Below are 22,754 nucleotides of genomic sequence, written 5' to 3'. Positions count from 1 at the left end.
TCGCTCTGCATTAATGGGGGCACGCACACTGGTCAATCTGCATTAATGGGGGCACGCACACTGGTCGCTCTGCATTAATGGGGGCACGCACACTGGTCAATCTGCATCAATGGGGGCACGCACATGGTCGCTCTGCATTAATGGGGGCACGCACACTGGTCGCTCTGCATTAATGGGGGCACGCACATGGTCGCTCTGGATTAATGGGGGCACGCACGCTGTTAACTCTGCATTGGATGGGGGCAAGTTTTGGGGAATGCCTTTTTTTGTTGTTGGTGTTCTGTATTTGGAATTCAGCGGTCACTTTTCCGGACCTCGGACTGAATGGAAAATTTGTAAGTGGACCTTTCAAGTTTACATTTGAGTACCCCTGGCATATACCGTTCTTCTAGGGTGACATGTCTACTTGTGTTAACCCCTTATATATTCTTTGTGGATGTGTTTGTACGATATTGTGAAATAAAAGGTAGAAAAACTATAATCGAGTTAATGACACCCAATACAAAAGACAATTGGTGGACAGTGCTCAGCTGTCACGGTATTGCACGTTATGGTGACTTAGCAGCAAGCGATCTCTGGAAATGATGTCCAACTGTTGCAGAGTGTTCTGAACTACACTTCCCACAATGCCAAGGGCTGCAGAACCAACCAGGCACACAGGGGCTTAGGAAGGGCTGTCCTCGAGATGCCTGTATATTCGTTCTTATTTTCGCACCACGTTTATGCAATGACATGCCTTTTTTAGGTGTTCGCAAAGCACATACATTTTTATTTCTGTTTTTTTCATATCTTTTAAGGTCATTTTACTTGACGTTTCTAGGCTCACGTTGCAGGCATTGCTAATGACAGCCGGAAAGAGGAGTCAGGAAACCAGGCAGTCCGAGGACCCCGTTGCTGTGCGGCGGCTGTTGTATCAGAGTACACCGGTGGAGTGCCCTGTGTGGCCAAGTGGGGTTGCAGCCGAGTGATCGCTGGTCTCCGGCTGGTCACCATGAGCTCCGTCGGTGTGATGTCCCCGGCCGCAGCGGCAGCGACGGATTACTATGAAGAGGAAGATCTGGAGAGCCCCGAGGAGGAGGATGACCGGAGTCTCCGGGGCCGGGAGTCTGATGAGGGTGAGGGATGCTGCAGGCTTTGTTTACACTCTGCACCGACAACATGTCAGAGGTGCGAGGAAGTGACGTCACGGACGGGCTCCCTGCTGTCATGTGTTGGATCCCCCAGTGACCGGGCAGCTGTGTTATCCTCCCCAACTTTCTCAGATGGGGGTGCCTGTCAGGCTCAGCAAAAGGGGGGTGTCTCTGTCTTGTGCTGATCTGAAAGTTGCAGCCAGTGCCCCCCCAGAGATCCATGGGTCCCTTTACATTCCAACCAGAGGTTGGGTGTTCTACTCCTACCCATCCTGAATAGCACCCCATCACGCATATACAGCTATGGACTCCTTTGATAAGCATAGAAAGTTCAGCTGCAGGTTTAGTACCCCCCTTAGCCTGGGTTCACACTGGTGCGTGCAGAACACCGCATGTGATTCGCACAAGAATCGCACACCATTCCTGTGTATACCACATGCAATGTCTGTGTGGTGCGATTTGAGCCATACATTTTGTATGGTTTAAAACGCATCCACACTAAAATGGTACAGGACCTTTTTTCTCTTTTGTTCATTGATGGACACATCTCCTGATATTTTTACCCATTGGGTTATACTGCCCCCTACAGGAATAGGACACTAGGCAGAAATGAAATCTGGCTACACCTATGGGCACCCCCCTCTCTCAGCTATAGCCACTCAGTTTTTTTCTGCCTAGTCAGGAGTAAGGACCTAGTTCCTTCCTGGGATCTCTAGTCTAGGCAAATTTTTTTTTATTTGTAGATGGAATATTTTTTTCTCCTGGAATTTTCCTGTGAGATCTACAATCAACTGCCGGACTGGGCGACAGGCTGGATAATCTAGATCCAGTGGTCACCCCAGTCTGGTGAGCGAGCACGCACAGACCTTAGCTCCGGGCTAGATCAGCCGTGGCATAGTCCCATTGGACCGGGGCTGGCCTTAAAGGCCTCGCAAGGTTGCATAGGATCGGGTCTCAGCGTTCCTCCTGGCCGACAGCCCCCGCATTTCTCCCCCTGGAGGGTTTTGAGGTGGACATGGGCTCCTCCTTGGGAAGGTCGGACCCCCAGGTTCCCCTCCTTCCCTTCAGGCACCCCCCCTCTTTCCAGTGCCCCCTATCCTATCCCCCTCCCCCCCACAAAGCTAGGGGCTGTTTGGGTGGTCTGATCCACCTCCTGGAGTGGGGGCAAGGCGATAAAGGCCAGGGAGGGTGTGCTGCTGGTGATTGACTGTGCGTGGGGGGGGGGGGGGGGGTTTGTACCTGGTGGGGGCTCCTGCTAAGGCCCCCTGCCATGCCTGGATCTGTCCTTGAGGGTTCCCTCCTTGGTTCCTGTAAGCCTCGTAGTGCTGCCATTTTGTTGTAGCCTGTGTGTTTCTATACACGGCGGCCATGTTTTTATAGTCCTGACATTTTGCGGTGGTTTGCTATTGAAAATAGCGGCAGCCATGAGAGTGGCACCCTGTGGGTGGCGATTTCAGCAGTGCGAGTCCCTCCTCATCATCCCCTGGTGCTGACCCCTGGGTTCTTTCACTTCCTGATCACCACAAGTGTAGTACAGATTATTCTGGTGGCTGCAGGTGCCTGTTTCAGTGGGTGGTGAGTCTGGTGGGGTCCTCTCCCTCTCTGGTGAGGATCGCTTGGTTCTTTGTGCCTGGCGACCGGGTGGTGCTGCCAGGGTGGTGTGGGTTGTCCCTTTGCAGTGTGTTACACTTTTTGTGGAGTTCCCCTGGTGACTCATGGAGTTTTTGGAGCACATCTTCTCACCTTACCCCCTCTCTGAGGCTGCGGGTCCCAACCATCCATCAATGCACTAACGGCGGTCCTGGAGTTTTCTATGTGTCCTGGGTGGAGGTGGCTTTCGGGCGATTGACTAGCAAAAGGCGCTCCCCCGACTTCCCCTGCCTCATCTGTCTCATCGGATCCTGTATCTGATTTGGCTGGCGCGGACATGGGTCACCCTGCAGGGTCTGCAACCTCACACCCTGTATCCTCTGATAGCGAGGATGATTCCTCCACATCTTTAACCGCAAACAAAAGGCGCTGGTGGAGGCATTGATTGTATCTGTGCCTGAGACCCTGAAGATGGAAGACGTGGCAGCAACGGAGGCACAGGTTCCCTTTGGCACTCGCTAGCCATCTGGAATGGCAAAGTTGTTTCCTTCCCCTGCCTATTTTGACAGAATTGTCGCTAAATAGTGGGGACGACAAAGCGTCCTCGTGGGATTCCTAAGCGCTTTACTAGGCGTTACCCCATGAGGAGTCCTTTCTTTGGAAGTGGACTGTTCCACCGGTGGTGGACCCTCCGGTTTCCAGATTAAACAAGGCAACCATGATTCCGGTTAAAGAGTCCCCGGCCTTCAAGGATCTGGCTGACTGGAAGGCGTAGGCCGTTGCTCGCACTATGTACACTCTGGCTGGTTCGGCAATAAGGCCAGTATTGCCCTAGTGTCGCAAACTGACCGTGTGGGCTGTGACCTGAAAGGAGAACAGCCCCCCCCCCCTGCCTTTGTTTAGCTGGTGGTCCACCTGAACCAGGGGCTGCAGTTTTATTTGTTATGCCTCTTTGGCTGCGGCTCCCCTAGTTGCTTGGCTCTCTGTTTTGGCAGTGGTCCTTCGGCGTGTCTTTTGGCCCAAGTGCTGGTCTGCAGACCATACTTCTAAAAAGGCCTTGACTGATCTTCTATTTCAAGGAGATTGCCTTTTTGGTGCTACCCTGAATGACATCATTAAAGGTCTCACAGGGGGGCAGAGTAGTTTTCTTCCGCAGGATACTAATCCTTGTCCTAAGGACCCTTGTCGTAGGCGTGGGCCTTCCTTCCCGGCTCATAAGAAGTTTTTTTTGTCCCTCAGGGTCGACAAGGGCTTGAAGCCTTTCAGGGCCTCCTCTGGAGGATCTAATCTAATCTTGTCTGGCTAGCTGAGAGCGGGCTTCTCCAGACCCACAGACAAGGCTCCTTCAGCGTGAATGTGCGCCTTCACCAGTATCGGGGGTCGTCTTCACTGGTTTCTGGACCCGTAGACTTCCTGGGTTAAGACAAGTGGGTCCACAAAGTCTTTTATTCCGACTACAAGATCAAGTTTTGCTCTTGTCCCCTGACAAGGCTCTTTCCTTGCAACGTGCGCCTGTCCCCAGACTGCTTACAGAGAGCCTGTTTGGGGCGGTACAAGACTTGTTACTTCAAGGGGTGATAGTTCCGGTTCCGACTTCTGAACATTTTCAGGGTTTTTACTCAAACCTGTTCACACCAGGTCACCACAGATGCCAGCCCGTCTGGCTGGGGTGGCGTCCTCTGCAAGAATTCTGCTAAGGGGATCTGGACGCTGGAAGAGTCCAGGCTGGGGATCGACCGATTATTGGCAAAGCCGATATATCGAGGGACGATCTGCACTTTCCCTGATATATCGGAATCGGTCACCAAGGTGACCGATATTGCTGATATTTCGGGAAAGTGCTTGTACCGGAGTGATGCCGGTCATCTTAGTGGCTCTGGACTGGCCTCGTTGGACTTGGTACACCGGTCTGGTGCAGCTAGTCGCAGACGTCCCTTGGAAGCTTTCTCTCAGGAAGAATCTGCTGTCCCAAGGACCGATCTTCCATCCTGCTTTACAGGCTGGCTTTGACGGCTTGGCTGTTGGAATGCGGTTGCTGAAGGATTGGGGTTTTTCTGATTTGGTGATCCTACCCTGTTGAAAGCTAGGAAATCTACTTCTAAGAAAATGTACATTGCCTGGTGTGAGTATCTTGGAATTTATCCTCACTTCTTCTGCATGGCTCGGATCTTGACCTTACTTCAACGGGCGGTTGAACAGAAATTGACCACGTGTACCATCAAGGGCCAGGTGTCGGCTTTGGCAGTCTTCCTATGACCTTTGGCCACACTCAATTTGGTGCTTTTGGTTCTCCAGAAGCCTCCCTTTTGAAAACCTTCAGGAGATTCCCCTGCTTACGCTGTCTCAGAAGGTGGCTATCACTTCTGCATGCAGGGTGTCGGAACTGGCAGGGTTATCCTGTCGTTCGCCTTACCTGGTGATTCACAGGGATCAGGTGGTTCTTTGCCCCTGTCTATCGTTCCTTCCGAAGGTTGTCTCTGATTTTCATTTGAATGAAGACATTGTGTTGCCTGCCCTGTGTCCCAGACCAAAACATCTGAAGAAAGTTGCTTACATGCCTTGGATGTGGTCCAGGCAATAAGGGTGTACCTGGCCGCTACAAAGTCTTTCAGGAAGTCAGACTCTCTATTTGTGCTCACGGGATGGACCTCGTTAAGGGTTGTTCGCTTCCTCTGCGACCATTTCCATCAGGGGTCAGGTTCCTCCTTTTCCTGTCAAGGCACCCTCTACTAGGGCACTTAATTCCTCCTGGGCTTTCCGTCATCAGGCGTCAGTGACGCAGGTTTGCAAGGCGGCCACCTGGTCGTCGGTGCACACTTTTACAAAGTTCTATAAAGTGGATGTGTTGGCATCTGCGCATGCTTCTCTTGGCCGCAAGGTCTTGCAGGCTGCTGTGTAGAGGACCTGATCCTTTTTGAGGGTATATTGTTTTTCTTTTCAGGTGGGCTCCAGTTGGTTTGGTTGAGCTCCTGTGTACCTAGTTGGCTATTGTTTGAGTCTTGGGAATTTATTTTCCGCTGTTCCCACTCCTCATGTTTTACTTTGCTATGTGACGTCCCTATGGTAACATCAGAGAAATGGATTTTATGGTAAGTCAGAAATCCCATTTTTTTTTTTTCCCACCCATGCGATGTGATTCTGGCAATCGCACTGCATTTTGCACTCTGTTTTGGGGTGTCCTTAATCTAACATTGACACCCACAGCAGATCCCATTGACGCTGTGCAATTGCTATGCAGTGCGATGCAGGGAAACTCAGTAAACCTTGTGCGTTTCCTGCATCGCATCAATGTGAAGCAGGGCTAAGCACTAGATGTAGTGCAAATTCACAGCAAACTTTCTGTGAATTCCTCAACACATTAAAAAAGCAATCCCATTCATGCGAACCAACTGCAGAGTGCATGTTAACAAAACCCCAAAATCGGTTTGCAAAATGCAGTGCGATTTGCAGAATCGGATCGCATGGGTGTGAACACATTTGGTGCTGACCAAAAAGGGTCCTGAACGAGTTTGGTGCGAATGCAGTGCGATTTGGGCCATGCAAATCGCACCCCAGAGACACTGAATGGAATTCGCACAGGAATGTGAACCCGGGCCCAGAGTAATATTAAACTCAAAAATGTAATCTATTGCAGCTTACCAGTCATTATATTATATATGTAAGTGAGGAAAATGCTTGTCTCTTCCAGTTTCCTATACTATAGAGCTTATTGGGGACCTCCGTCTGCAGCAAGCTCTGTGGTAAGCTGGCGCAACCGCCAGCTTTCATTTTGGGCTCGCCGGTGGGATGGTAGAGCCCTGAGAGGCTTGGATGATAGGAGGGGGGAGCCCTCCCGCCACCTTTAAAAGCCATCCAGCAGCTAATTAGCCTCTAGGATGGCCTCTACATAAAAGCCAGCCACCAGCTGAAAAAAACAATACCGGATGATGTCTGTAGCTGCAGGCATCATCCCTGTAAAACCACTTAAAGTCAAATGACCTATATATACAGGATTTGGTGGTAAGTGGTTAATATCACTTTAGGTTCCACATATTGATGGATAGAGTTGTAAACCACCTGCTATGTTTTGCTCTGCTGATTCAGCAAAAATGATACCCCATTGTATTTGGTGGACAGTACCACTGCTGAATACCACATATTAAAGCGAGTGGGGCTGTCCCACAAGTGCGAGCTAAAATAAGCTTCTGGTTGCAGTCCAGTGTTCCCACTTACAATCTCCATTCAGCTTCCTAAAAAAAAAAAGCTAAAACAATTTACTGCAGATTGCTTTTCAGAAGGGCGTCAAGGGCTGCTGGTTATTTGAACAAGTCATTTGGGGGTGTATTTATAAAAAAATATGCATAGCCATCTGTCCGGTGACACTGCATGTATATTTGTTCTGTGCAAAATAGGCAAAAACAAATGTTCCTTATGCTATTTTCTATTCTGAATGAATTTGTGGTGTGTTTTTTTTTTTTTTTTTTTTTTTAATTGACAAGAGTAATACTACATTATGGCCACTAGATGGAGCTGGGGAGCATAGGAAATTGATTAGGTTTACTTGAATATTCCCTACAGCATTGTTTAGAATTTTTACATTGTATCTCTTGTTATCCAGATGTGTGTACGTATTTCCTATGCTCCTTAGCTCCATCTAGTGTAGCTGAGAAGCAGAACTCCAGTTAACGTGGTAATCATTAGAGATGAGCTCAAAACTCCTCTCTAGCTGAACTTGTGCATTTTCTTAGTTAGAGATGAGTTCAGAGAATGCGAAAGCTCATCTCTCATAATGTGTGTTACATAACTAATATACCAGCACTAATGTGCTGCACTTTGCTATAATGGTGCTGATCAGGCTCCAGATCCTTAGTGCTGATAGTGATGGCGGCCTGTGGTGATTGGTCTTATTCAGCACCTCTGATACTATAACTGACATCTCACTCCCTTTCCCTTCGTCAGGCATGTGATAAGTGTATGGCAATTGTGCAAAACCTTTAAATACCCACCAATCAGAATCAAGCAATAACAAAGTACCTAAGAACCTGGATCTTAAGTTAAGGCTACATACAGGTGATCTTGTTGAGTAAAAAAAAAAAAAACCCTAATCACTTTAGATTCTTTATCATTAACGAATCCAAAAGAGAACCTGTCATTTGGGAATGATTGACGCGGTCATTGTTGATCATTCTGAAAATGCTTGTCGACTGGCTGTCATGGAGATGCATTGGTTTCAAAGCTTCCTGAGTGACTGACCCCTCAGCAGGTAAGACGACATAAGTCTTGCCAAAAAGCCAGTAAACAAAAGATCACTCATAAGTATATGCTCAATTTTTTTTTATAAGAAGTTCAGTGCTGCATATTGCTGTTCCCACAGCTAATTGCACCTGACGATCTGCATCCAGGGCTAACAATTCGTAGGTAATTGCTCCATGAGTGGGCACAATTTAGGCCCCTTTCACACAGGCAGACCGTTCAGATCCTCCTGTCCATTTTTTTTGGCGGATCTGAACGGTCCCCCCCCATGCATTCCTATGGGGCATCGGATGTCAGCGGAGACGTGTCCACTGACATCCGATCCGATGAGAACGGACCGACGCTGAGAAAAACGGAATCCGTCTGACGGACGGATAGTGTGAAAGGAGCCTTAGGGCTTTTTCACACACTATGTCCATCAAACGGACTCTGCTTTTCTCAGCGGGGGATCGGCGGCTCGACAGCTGTGTCGGAGACACAGCTGTCAGGTCCCCATGCATCTCTATGGGGAAAATATGATGGGAACGGACCGTTGGTCCGTTCTCATCCGATCCGCTGGACGGATGGAAAATAGGGTTTCCATCTGTCTAGATTTGACGGATCGGGTCGGATGTCAGCGGACATGTCTCCGCTGACATCCGATGCCCCATAGGAATGCTTGGGGGGACCGTTCAGATCCGCCAAAAAAACGAACAGGCGGATCTGAACGGTCCGCCTGTGTGAAAGGGGCCTTACTGTGATGGCTGTTAGCCTCCCATTGCGTTCATAGGGGCTGCTGCTAATCACTGGGAAACCCAACTGGTTCTGTTGCGTGTAATTGCTTTTGGCCTTATTTGCAAATGTGAATGGCGTCTTAGAGAGATTTCCCCTGACTTCCTGTTTGGGGACGATCTTACCAGATAGGAAGTGAAGGAATCTCCCTAGTGAAGCCTGCAACAGCAGTAAAACCTGATAGGAGCTTTAATCCTTCCCCACTCTACCCAAAATGTAATAAAACATTTTTGGCATAGATACATTGTAGTAAATGTCAGACAATGTATCTACAGTTTGTGCATTAAATGTGTTTTCTGATATTTGAGAAGTAATAAAAGAAACTATGTACGATTCTAAATGCCTATTGATTTATATCTTGTGATGCAGTTTTGCAATTCTAATTTATTTTTTATTTTTGTGTGAAGACACGGAAGATGCCAGTGAGACTGATCTGGCGAAGCATGACAATGTGGACTATGTGGAAATGAAAGAACAGTAAGTAATGGACTCCCAGCGATATGTCACCCTTTTTTTTTTTTGGGATAGAACAAGCCCCGGAAAGATGTGTGTATGAAATGGTGCATTAGATGTAGGATGTGTGTATTTTTGCAGTACAGTATATGCATCATGGTGAAGGTGTCCGGAGGAGAAATATGCTGTGATTTGCTTATGTGGTGTTTGGTGACATAGCATCTTTCAGAAAAGTATGGAGCACCAGCCACTACTGAAAATAACCCTGCATGCTTATTTTCGGCTCTCGGATCCATTGAATTTGTCTAACTTGGGTTTGGTTCATTTAGGCTCATAATAGTGCTTTTATGACTTTTGCAATGATTTACTTAGGTTATTTTTATGTTAGGTGAACACTGTGCATGCTAGTGTCACATACAAACTTACAAAATTGTATATTTTATTTTATATGGTATTACGAACACTAATGTGCCATGAATTGAGATGCACCCAGTGAAGACAGAATTGCATCTCTGCATTTTTCTTCCAGCTTGGTGAGTCAGTAAATGCTAAAAGCATTTGGTCAGCCCGACAGCTAGGTCAAAAATGGCAGCCTCAGCACAGGATTCCTTTTAAATGAGTTGTAAAGGCAGGTTTTTGCTTTGCATTGCTTTAATGCTTTCTATGCTTTAAGATAAAAAGCCTTCTGTGTACAGCAGCCTCCCCAGCACCCCTTAATACTTACCTGTGCCCCATCTATCCAGTGATGTCCACGACTCCCTTGGCTGTCTGGGACTCTGCCTCCTGAGACACAGCCGTGGCGCATTTCGCTCCCGTGACTGTCAATCAACATCAGTTAGACAATCAGAACAGAGGGGCGGGGGTCGAACCACAGCTCATGTCTAAATGGACACAAGGGGGTGCAGCTCGGCTCTGGTGCCCCTTTAGCAGTGGTTCTCAACTCCTGTCATCAGGACCCACTAACATGCCAGATTTTAATTATTACCTTGGGGAGATGCAGACTAGAAAACTGCAATCACTGAGCAGCAAATGATATCACCTGTGATGTATTTCAGTTATCTTGCAAACCTGGCCTGTTAGTGTGCCCTGAGGACCGGAGTTGAGAACCACTGCACTATAGCAAACTGCTTGCTGTGGGGGCACTCAGCAGGAGGCAGGGTCTAGGCGCAGAGAAGAGGGATCCGAGAAGAGGAGGATCTGGGCTGCTCTGTGCAAAACCGCTGTACAGAGGAGGGAAGTATAACTTTTTTTTTTTTTTTTTGTAAATTCTCATTTAAAGCGGAGTTCCGGCCACGGGGGGTGAAATTTAGCTAAAAATTCCCCCGGGACAGTCAGGGCTAGTACATTCCACAATGGATAGCCTCTGTACTGTCCCGGGTCGCACTTACCTTTTAGAAGAAATGCTTACCTTGAAAATTTCTTCTCCAGCGCTGCCATCTTGAATGTGGGCAGCTCAAGCCAGTGCGTCCTCTTCTGCGTCCTCTTCCGTGTCCTCTTTTCCCAGAATGCGCCTGCACCGGCCCCGCTCGTCCCTTCCGGTGCGCGCGCGTCATCCCTCCACAGCTTCTGAAGCTGTTTAGCAGGGAATGATGCGCCTGCACTGGAACTGACGATCAGGGCCCGTGCAGGTGCATTGATTCCTTGGAACGATGACGTTCAGCTCCCAGGAATCAATGCAAGCAGGAAGTGACGGCGCGGGCCGCGTCCGCAGAGGGAAGAAGTGGAAGAAAGGGGAGTATATTTTTCTTCAATACCAAGGTAAGTAAACAAAAAAAAAATCGTAACTATCCATTTGTTTTTCAGGTGACCGAGAGCAAACGGATGGCCCAAAATCAATTATGTCGATTTTGTGGCCGGAACTCCGCTTTAAAAATCACTTGAAAGTGTATCTACATTGAAAAAATAAAATGTTCATATATGACAGATGACCAATACTTTGATGTGGGCCTGTATTAGGGTGGTTTTTTTTTTTTCAGGCCTTTTTCCTTTATTTTAACATGGTAATCCTGCAGATAACACCCTTTCCTGTCCCCAAGTTACTGTTCTGTAGCGATGGAGAAAGTATCATTATCAATCTTGGCTTTTGATTTAAACTGCAGACACGTCTTTTTCTCTTCATCCCTGTTAACGTGGTGCTGGGTTAGGATTTATAGATTACAGGAAAGAGCTTGGATAGAAAATAATCCTGAATTGGGCAGCACAGTGGCTAAGTGGTTAGCACTTCCGCCTAGCAGCACTAGGGTCGTTGGTTCGAAACCCAACCACGTTACTACCTGCCTGGAGTTTGCATGTTCTCCCTGATACTACGTGGGTTTACACACCAAAGACATGCTGGTAGGTTTATTGGTTCTTGTCTAAATTGGTATGTGTATGTATAAATGTGAGTTGGGGATCTTAGATTGTAAGCTCCTCGGGGGCAGGGACTGATGTGAATGTGTTAGTGCTATATATATATATCTATATCATTTTACGCAGCGCTTCACAAGTACTTGTAATAAATGCTGTTTGTGCTTTCAGTTCAGATCATAGGCCTGCTCACATTTTTTTTTTTTTTTTTTGCACTTTAGTTCTGTTGGAATAGGGAGCAGAATTCTTCTGTAAAAGTGTAGTTGTCTTTTAAAACCTGCGATACCATGAAAATGCAAATGTGGATCTCCTGTTTTATAGGTACTATTCTTTAAGAATGAAGTTGGCTTTTGTATTCATCTGTTAGAAAAGCAGGAGAGGCCATGATATTGTTTACTTTTTTTTTTTTGTCTTCTGAAATATTGCTTCATCAAAAAAAAAATGTATCCATTGTTTGACTTAGCCATATTGTGTCTTTTTAGAATGTATCAAGACAAATTGGCTTCTCTCAAAAGACAGCTGCAGCAACTTCAAGAAGGTAAGACCATTTTGCAAAGTCTTCATTCTTAGCTCAGTAAGAATGACGAGATTTGGCATTTAGGAAAATGAAGAACTTTGTGCTTCAGTTCTTCATACTACATGGCGGCCACTGATTTCTGTTCTATTAGCTGTGTTTGCATGCTTCTACTCCTATGGTGATCTCCACCAGTAGCCACGTAGTGCTGAACGGGCAGACTAAGTGTCGATTCACACTGGTGCGATGGGGGAACCCTGCAAATCCACTGCGGGTTCCAGCATCGCACCCTACTCACAGACAGTTCACACTGCCATATGCAAACTGCTGGGAGTGTCAATACAAAGTTAATGACACCCCCAGATTAGTTCACATATCGCAGTGCAACCTGTCAATTCGGACAGGAATCCGATGTGAACACTCATGTAATTTGATTCTGGTGCGAACCCCACAAAAAAGGGTCCTGCACGACTGATCCAAATGCGATCCAAATTCAGCCATACACTCTGTATGGCTGAATTTGCATCGCAAACACTTCGCATGTGATTTGCAGAGCAGTGTGGTGAGGATTACATGCGATGTGTTCCATTGCACCACTGTGAACCGGCACTAATAGAGTCCAGAGACGGATACATTGTTGTCTGTTAGGACCACTAATCAGTTCACATCAAGCACAGGCTAGAAATATTTCAGGGTAGAAAATCACTGCTGTCTACATCGTCAGCAGCTAACTGAATGCATTTGTTGTGATCTGTTTTTAGAACTTGGCACAGATAATTTACTGTGGCCTATCAGTGGTGTTTGATCTGTATCCTAGTAGATGTGAATAGCCTTTTATATTTTATTGTGGTTGCTCTGGTATATTCAGTGATTTACTTCTGAGCTGCTGAATTCAGCAATTTGGGTTTGTTATCCTAAGGTACAGTTATGGGCATACTACAAGGATGATGATAAACTTAAAATACCATAGGAATTTTTTGATTATCGGTTCTTCAGCACACAAAAAAAAAAAAAAAATCAATTGCATCCTCATTCATATGCATTGTTTACATCTGCAGAGTGGATTGTGTCACGACTTAAAAAGGAATTCTATGGCCACAGCATTAATTTTATAACATCAGCATTGTAATAACGATACAAACAGTAGGTAAATTTGACAATCTAATGTAAGCTTACTAGAATAGTCTCCTTTCATGTTGTGAATAATGCCTCTCTGCTGGTCATCTTCTTCCACAACTTTCTGTATTCTCTGCATGGTTTTTAGCATCTTCTTTGGATTTTTTTTTCCAAATCTTTTATTTATTTAAAAAGTCAAGTTCCATGGCATCAGAATGGCAATGGTTAAAAAGATATATAATATGGTACATTATAACTTCATGTAAAATGCAAAATCAACAAACAGAGTATATAGACTTACACAATATAGGTTTGGTCAGTGTATGTTCAACATAGAGCACTCCGCCCCCCCCAAAAGGCGAAGAATGTTCAATACCAAACCAATCATGGCAAGCTTCTGGAACGGTCCTAAACAATTTTCTATTTTTAAAGTATAGTATTTATTGTAAGAGGGAGTCCTGTAGATAGAGTGAAAAGAGGAAGAGACTGAAACAAGGGAAAAGAAGGGGGGGAAGGAATGAAGAGGGGTAAAATATCAGAGAATGTGGGATCCAAAAGTGCGGGGGTGTTATGAGCAATATACACTATCTCACAAAAGTGAGTACACCCTCACGTTTTTGTAAGCATTTTATTCTACCTTTTCATGTGACCACACTGAAGAAATTAAACTTTGCTACAATGTAAAGTAGTGAGTGTACAGCTTGTATAACAGGTCAAATTTGCTGTCCCCTTAAAATAACTCAACACACAGCCTTTAATGTCTAAACCGCTGGCAACAAAAGTGAGTACACCCCTAAGTGAAAATGTCCAAATTGGGCCCAAGTAGCCATTTTCCCTCCCCGGTGTCATGTGACTCGTTGTTACAATGTCTCTGGTGTGAATGGGGATCAGGTGTTATCACTCTCATACTGATCACTGGAAATTTTAACATGGCACATCCATGGCAAAGAACTCTCTACAGATCTGAAAAAAAGAATTGTTGCTCTACATAAAGATGGCCTAGGCTATAAGAAGGCTGCCAAGACCCTGAAACTGGGCTGCTGCACTGTGGCCAAGACCATACAGTGGTTTAACAGGACAGGTTCCACTCAGAACAGGCCTTGCCATGCTCGACCAAAGAATTTGAGTGCACATGCTCAGCGTCATATCCAGAGGTTGGCTTTGGGAAATAGACGTATGAGTGCTGCCAGCATTGCTGCAGTGGTTGAAGGGGTGGGGGGGTTAGCCTGTCAGTGCGCAGACCATATGCCGCACACTGCATCAAATTGGTCTGCATGACTGTCGTCCCAGAAGGAAGCCTCTTCTAAAGATGATGCACAAGAAAGCCCGCAAACAGTTTGCTGAAGACAAGCAGACTAAAGACATGGATTACTGGAACCATGTTCTGTGGTCTGATGAGACCAAGATAAACTTGTTTGGTTCTGATGGTGTCAAACATGTGTGGCAGCAACCAGGTGAGTGTAAAGACAAGTGTGTCTTGCCTACAGTCAAGCATGGTGGTGGGAGTGTCATGGTCTGGGGCTCCATGAGTGCTTCCGGGAGCTACAGTTCATTAAGGGAACCATTAATGCCAACATGTACTGTGACCTACTGAAGCAGAGCATGATCCCCTCCCTTTGAAGTCTGAGCCGCAGGGCAGTATTCCAACATAACGACCCCAATCAGACCTCCAAGACGACCACTGCTTTGCCTTAATAAGCTGAGGATAAAGGTGATGGACTGGTCAAGCATGTCTCCAGACAGATGCCTCCAGAGCATCTGTGGGGCATTCGCAAACAGAATATGGAGGAGCACAAGGTCTCTTAAAATCCACCAGCTCCGTGATGTTGTCATGGGGGAGTGGAAGAGGACTCCAGTGGCAACCTCTGAAGCTCTGGTGAACTCCATGCCCAAGAGGGTTAAGGCAGTGGTGGAAAATAATGGTGGTCAAAATATTGACACTTTGGGCACAATTTGGACATTTTCACTTAGGTGTGTGCTCACTTTTGTCGCCAGCGGTTTAGACATTAAAGAGAAAGTCAACCCACCAAAAAAAGGAAAAAAAAGAAAAAAACCCTGTAAGACAAAGGCATAATGCGCTAGTGTGCATCGCATACTAGTGCATTATGAAATACTTACCTTAGAACGAAGCCCCCACAGTGCTGCCTGCTCAGCGACAGGACGGCCGATATGTTCGGCTGTCCTGGTTCACGCCCTCCAGCCATCTGATTGGCCGGAGGCGCGATAACATTACTCCCGCGCATGCACAGGGCTCTAAAGGAACGGCACGGGTGGCCGTTCCTTCAGAACGCATGCGCCGATGACTTCATCGGCTGCATTAAAAGTAAATATCTCCTAAACGGTGCAAGTTTAGGAGATATTTACAGTACCTATAGGTAAGCCTTATTAAAGGCTTACCTATAGGCTCAAGTTATAAGAGAAAGTTTAGAACCTCTTTAATGGCTGTGTGTTGAGTTATTTTGAGGGGACAGCAAATTTACATTGTTATACAAGCTGTACATTCACTACTTTACATTGTAGCAAAGTGTCATTTCTTTAGTGTTGTCACATGAAAAGATATAACAAAATATTTTTAAGAATGTGAGGGGTGTACTCCCTTTTGTGAGATACTGTATAGTTAATTTCGCCATAACGCCGCATTTCCTACTGATGAATTCAGTCAGTGGAATCCTACTCAAATGCCTGCCCTTCTTCAGAGAACATGAACATATTCCATAATGTCCAAGTTTTAGAGCAACATTCATGTTAGAGTAGTGCCGAGAGAATAAGATCCTCCATTTTTGTTTGTCCTCTACTTTTTTGAGCCAAAGACCAATAGTCGGTGGATGTGGACTATTCCAGTTGAGAGGAATACACAATTTGGCAGCATCAAGGAGATGGCGGATAATGGATTTCTTGTAAACTTACACTGGAATACGAGAGGCATGGAGAAAAAAGAAAGCTGGATTGTCGGGAATTGGACATTCCGTGAATTTTTGCACAATTGGATGGATCTCTTTCCAAAATTGTTTGAGTTTGGGACATGACCAAAAAATGTGCAGAAGTGTCCCCCGTTCCTCCTGGCATCTCCAACAATAATGTATAGTTGTAGGGAAAAATTGATGTAACTGTGAAGGTGTACGAAACCACCATGTCAGGATTTTAAAGTTGGTTTCTTGTATCTTCGTGCATATAGAGCAGGGTTTCTCAACCTGGGTTTCGTGGAACCCTAGGGTTCCTCCAGAGGCTGCTAGGGGTTCCTTGAGCAATGAGCAACTTCTGCCTCGGATAAGTTCACAATGACACCATTCATCTTTTTAGCTATCTGGAAGAAGGTAATTCTTCCCAATGTCCACAAGTATAAGGAGCATTCATCCCACTGACCCTTACACTAATGTATTATGAGTTGTAAATAAAGTCATTTTTAACAGGGGTTCCCTGAGACCTGAAAATTATTTCAAGGGTTCCTCCATGTTGAAAAGGTTGAGAGGAGCTGATATAGAGGATTTATATGTAAACCGAATAATAATGTGTTTTTGTTGGTCTACAGTAAATTTACAGTTTAGATCTTGCTCCCATTTAATTAGACAAGGTGGTTGGTGGTTTTTTTGTGGGGTGATCAACAGTTTATAGGTAATAGATCGCACGTGCGACAGTATGCCAGTATCGGAACAACTTTTTCGAGAGTAGTAAGGGGTTGACCATAGTTATTCGGGGGTAATAAGGACTTCAAAAAATGACAGAGTTGAGGGATCTCCAAAAATCCAAGCTAAAGGGACCTAAAGGGTTCATAAAGGTACCGATTGATGGCCAGCTCTCTGACTGTAAGAAATGAGAGGCCTGAAATCAGCCTGAATCAAGCTTACATTGAAAAAAGGTATTCTGATAACCCGGCTTGATATGCGGGTTCCCCAGTATTGGGAATAGTGGTGAATTTTAAAGGAGAGCAAGAGAGGCTTGAGTAAAGAGTTGCGAACAAAGTCATGTCGTGGGGCCAATGAGAGGGTGACATTTCATCGATCTCGACAGTGAGTTGTAGCACTAAGGCACTCTACAAAGAGGTATATCACTTTGGGCCTGTTCAAATTACCACCAGTAGCTTGGTGTCCTTGTGTCCACACCAGTCAATTAGTCTACCTAGATGTGTTGCTTGATAATAATTGCGTATGTCAGGTACTGCCAGTCCCCCATGTTATTTAGGGAGTGAGATTTGTTGTCTGTGTAGTCGAGGCCATTTGTAGGGTTAGAGTAGATTCTAGAGATCCAATTCAGCATGGTGTTTCCAAGCCCTGTATACTTAAAGACTGAGAACATAAATTGCCAGTGTAACCGGTCGAAAGCCTTCTCTGCGTCGGTTCCCAGAAGTATGCACTGGGTGTGTTTTGTGTTGACTACATGTAACCGATTGAGTACATGCTAATATTTTGGTAAACAATTTGAGATCAATATTTAATAAGGATATTGGTCTGTAACTACCACAGGATGCTGTACCTTTTGCCCTCTTTAGGGATCACCAATATGTGGGCTATTGAATTCTTGTGCAATTTGTTTGGGCAGGGTGACCTTTTTGTCCTGATCAGAGGTGATCGGAGCGATGTAGCATAATGAATTTCTGTTCACACAGGTATTTGGCTAACAGTCTACCACATTTATTCCCAGATTTGTATAACATCTTCTGACAGCTTTGTAGTGCCGCCTTAGCTTTGAAATATAGTAAATCAGTAATTTGTCTGCGTAGAGTCATAAGTTCTACCTCTAAAGACTGTGATGGGGCGTGTTTGTGACGGGTTTCAAGGGCATGTAAGTCTCTTAAGAGACGTCAGTTGCATCATACGCTACTTTTTAATTCGGGGACCGTGCTCGATGAGCACACCGCAAATGACTGCTTTGTGTGCTTGCCAGATAATTCCGGGGGCACAATCTAGAGTGTCATTAGTTTGGAAGTACAAGTCTAGCTATTTAGTGACTTCTTTTAGGACCTCCTTGTTTTGTAGTAGGCTCTCATTCAGTCTCCACACCCTAGCTTTAGATAAGATAACTTCAGATTAATGCATAGGACAAGATCACTGGTGTGTTGTCTGACCACATAACTGAGCTGATAGAGGAGTCCAAGACCACATGCAACTGATTGTGAGGTATCAGGAAGTAGTCTATATGGGAGTATAGTTTGTAAGGTAAGGGGAGTAAAATGTATAATCTTTTTCTACTGAGTGTAGCAAACGCCATACGTCCACCAGTTTTTCTCTGTAAAAGGATTGAGCAATACGTTTTGTGGGAGCCAGGAGAAACTGAGGAAGACCATGAGGAGGTGTCCTCTCGAGGAATCAGGGGGAAATTTTAAATCTCCTCCGAGAATCAGTTGACCTTCAGAAAACTCGGTTTTTCAAGGTTGCGTTTAATGGAAGAGGTCTTGCTGTTTATTAATAGCGTAGAAAGTGGCCAATGTCACTTTGATGCCACCAGTCGTGCCCTTTAGGAACAGGAATTGTCCACTAGGATCAATGAGAGTATCCAAACATGGTCACGGTACTTTCCATGACATGGGAATAGAAACTCCCTTCGACTTAGCTACCGAATTGTTAGAATGGTACGTCATAGGGAAGAACCTGTTTTTAAGTATGGGAAGTTTTGTTGTTTCCTGAAGTGTATTCTTGAATAAATGCTATATCTGCTCTTAAACATTTCACATCGTAATAACATCTGCCTCTTTTCAGGGACATTAAGTACTTTAGTGTTTAGCAAGCACTCTGACTACATCCATTTTTGGGTATAGCAGGGGAGGAAGGGGGTAGGGTATGAGGGGGGGGGGGGGGAGTCAGGGGTAAGGATGGGGGATAAGATTAAGATGAGATGAAAAAAGGTGGGCGGGAAGATATAGGAAAGTATAAGGATGGAGGGGTTAAAGGGGAAGAATACGAGAGGATAAAAGGTTAAAGCAAAAAGAGGTTGTATTTGATTGATGCAATCTCTGTTAACTAAAACGGTAGCAAAATATTGCTGATACGCTCACCACCAGTACAAGGCTGGGTTTTCAGCGTGGGCCTATGTCGGAGAGTGGTTAGAGAGAGCCAGGAGGGGAACCCCTGACCAGCCCTACCCAACCCAATCGTGTTGAAAGAGAAGGCATACAATAACACTGAATAATTCTTAAAATAGGTAACCATAAACCTAAATGGGAGGTGGGATTGGCCACATTCAACCTTGGGCCATGCTAACGAGGTGGCTAGAGGAGAACCACCCTTATTTCTTCATGGATCCACTGGTGTACAGTGTGGTAAGTAGCAAGGCGAAGAGTCGCTCATCCAGTTACCAACCCAGCCATGAAGAGAAAATATGGAGACGCTCTCTGTTGTGGGAGATGGTAGGGGTTTATCGAAGGAGGGGCAAAGTTGCATTTGAAGATCTAATGTAGAATACTCAAAAATAGAGAATTATCTCTCCTCCCCTGTAGACAGATAGACAGGCCTGGAAGCGGAGTCCATTATGTTCCAAGTTTTGCCCAGTACATCCAGGATCTATCCTAAAATATATAAAGAAAATTGTTGAACTATATATAGTAGAATATAAAAAGTATGTAATCGAACCGTATGGCAAGTGGTGACCCCTCAGAGGGCACACGATCCGGTTGCACAGGTATAAACTCAGCAGAAGCATATACATCATTAAACATTAAGGCATAAAGTCCTCTTTAAAGCTGAAAAGTTCTGCAGACAAAAACGTGTCAAAAAAATATCTAAGAACTCTGAGACAGCCATGGTGAAAGTATTTAATAGTGCAACAGTGAAAATATTTGGGAACAAAGCCCCTCAGCGTTGATTCAAGTAGTCTGTAGAGTTATCTGTGTTAATCTCAGATATTGCAGAGTAATCCAAATAGGGGAACTTCTATCATTCGTAAACGGCAGCAAAGCTGTCACATCAAAACTTTGAAAAAGTACAAATCGTAAAGATTTCAACTGTACATTTTTAAGGCAGTTAACAATTCAAGTGCACAGAGTATGGGTTAGGTTAAATGGGTCCCGCAAAGACCATTGTAGTTGTGACCCTTCCTTCTCTTCCTGGTGCTCCTGCGGGCGAGTTTGTAAGTGGCCCTGATTAATGGACATGCCCGAACGACCTGCTAGAAGAAGGAGAATCAGGAGCCATTCGTGAACTTGGATGGGATCTGTTTCCAAAAAAGAGAACAGAGCAGGTAGATCCGCCTGTGTGTGTGCTGGTTAAAGGATTCTGTGACTTTCCGAAAGGTGACTGCTAGCGGATAGCCCCATCAATATGTGTATCCCAGTTGTCTTGCGATGTCCATGATAGGGCGAAGTAGCGCTCTGCGTTGTAGGGTTACTCTGGATAAATCCGCCAGGATCTTGATGGTGGTGCCATCAAAGTCCACTGAGCCATGTTCCCATGCCTTGCAGTGGATGGTTTCTTTTTGCGTATAGCGGTGTATGCGACATTACATTGCGTGGGCTTGCTAGGATCAGAAGGTCTAGAGCCAAGGGCCCTGTGGACTCTATCCAGCTCCAAAGAGGTCGGAGGGGAGTCTAGAACCTTATGGAAGATGGCAGTGATTGTCTGTCTCTGTCAGATCTTCTGTGCCCATAGATTCCTGGAAGACCCCGGATGCACTGGTTGTTTCGTTGACTCCGATCTTCCAGGTCCTCTAGGTGTAATTGTAGAGCCACGGCTGTGTCCTTATGCGATTGCCTGGGGAATTCCAGTGCCGATGACGAGGCTTTACCCGAGTTTACCCTCTCTGAGAGTGATTGAAAGTCTGTCCTAACTGCCTATATTTCTCGGAGGTGTGCCTCCGCCAGCTGGAGAATGAGGGCTTCGATTTGTTTTAGTAGGGAGGGCTTGTAACAGCGTTTGAAACAAAACGGACATCCCTCATAGCGTATTATGTAAAACACTTTTTTCTCCTCACAACCAAAGCATAGCAGCTTACGTGATTGCAGAGTGGAAGCAGCGTTAATCGATTCCTCCGTGTAATACCGGCATCTGTGAATTCCCCACCAAGAAAATGGCCGCCGCGTCTCCGCCTCATGGTAGCTCCAGGGAGGAGCCAACGGCGGCTGACGCTACGATGAGGAGGAGACACGGCGGCCATTTTCTTGTGATGAGCGTCCTGGTCATCCGGTAAGAGTCAGTATTTTTGAACCCGGCCGGTGGTGGCTCTTTTTATTACACTCTAGCTTTTTTTTGGTGTGGAGTGGACACTCATACATTGGGGATGGTTTCCTCCTAATATGGACTTGGGCATCTACTATATTCTAAATGGAATAGAATTTGCTATAAATCTCTGAGAAGATTTTAATTTTAACCCAAGATATTTTTAATTCTGTTTTTCCCCATGTAAATAGAAACTTCCTCTGTAGTGCCAGTTCTTCTTTCTTATCCAGGCTTATTTTTAGATTTTCGGACTTTACCGGATTGATCTTTTGATTTTGAAAGTTCTCCGTATTTTTTTTAGCTTGTTTATTAATATCAGGAGGATTATTCTAGGGTTGGAAATATAGCACAAAACATCGTCGGCATATGCTGCTACTTTGTGTTCCTCATCTCCGATCTTTACTCCTCTTATGTCCACGCAATTCTGTATAGCTTCCAAACATGGCTCCAACGATGGCGCAAACAGGAGGGGGAGGGGGGGGGGGGGAGGGGTGGGGGTTTGGGGAAGTTGACAGCCCTGTCTTTTACCATTAAACATCTCAAAAGGGGATGAGAAATTCCCTTTAACCTTCACTGATGCAGTAGGATGGTTGTTTAATGCTTTTATCCATTGGATCATCTTTGCACCTTTACCCAAATCCTCCAAATCCTCTGTTGTGTCCATTTATAAAATCCCAGTCTACTCTTTCAAATGCCTTTTTAGGCATCAATTGATAGTAGTAGATCTAGTAGATCTAGAGACTTTCCACCTCTTGATTTATATAAAAGGAGCAATGTTCTATCCCATCTCTACCTGGGATAAGGCCGGTCTGGTGTGCATGGATCTATTCGGGCATCAACCATTTTAATCTGGTGGCTAAGATTTTGCATATAGTTTTGTGTCAGCATTTAACAATTCTATCGGCTTATAGCTAGAGCACAAGGTTACATCTTTCCCCTCTTTAGGCATCACAGTGACGTAGGTCTGTAGTGATTCTCTCCTCAACGGATCGTAAACCCGTCGGGTCCTGGACTCTTTCCTGTTGCTGTATTTTTCAGTGCTTGTCTGATCTCTTCCTGTGAAATTTGTTTTCTAAGGCTTGTCTTTTTTTCTATTGATAAGTAGCTTTGCTTCTTTTAAATATTCTTGTATCTTTTGGTTCCGTTTTTTTAATTCAGCTTCTTGTAACCCCCTTTTGCCTCACTGAATATAGGGCACTATAATAACTATGGAAACACAAATTCTGCTGTTGAGAATACCATCTCCCCTTTATTATTTTTCATCTTTTCTATATAATTTATCAATATTTTTTTTTTTTCTTAAAATTTTTGCCAAATATTTACCTGGTTTATTTCCCTCATTTATGCTGTATCTGTTTTCGGACGCTCTATTGAAGTCCTTTTCTTGTCTCTTCTTCCATTTAGTTATTTTAATTTATCTTTTTTTTTTTTTTTTTTTTTTTTTTTTTTTTTTTACTA

General features: G+C 45.1%; 1 protein-coding gene across 1 annotated transcript in view; it reads left to right on the top strand.

Moving 5' to 3' along the window:
* The first annotated feature begins 837 nt into the window (after positions 1-837).
* Positions 838-22,754, top strand: part of SUDS3 (SDS3 homolog, SIN3A corepressor complex component) — a 98,883-nt gene continuing 76,966 nt past the window's right edge. Inside the window, exons 1-3 of the mRNA XM_082270976.1 lie at positions 838-1,115; positions 9,131-9,200; positions 12,005-12,060. Coding sequence (XP_082127102.1) covers positions 992-1,115; positions 9,131-9,200; positions 12,005-12,060 — 250 coding nt within the window. The 5' untranslated portion in view covers positions 838-991. The remainder of the gene's footprint in view (positions 1,116-9,130; positions 9,201-12,004; positions 12,061-22,754) is intronic.

The sequence above is a fragment of the Pelophylax lessonae genome (assembly GCF_965119305.1).
Source record: "Pelophylax lessonae genome assembly, chromosome: 1".
Lineage (NCBI taxonomy): Eukaryota > Metazoa > Chordata > Amphibia > Anura > Ranidae > Pelophylax > Pelophylax lessonae.
The sequence above is the reverse complement of the archived record's forward strand: the minus strand, read 5'-3'. Positions and strand labels throughout refer to the sequence as shown.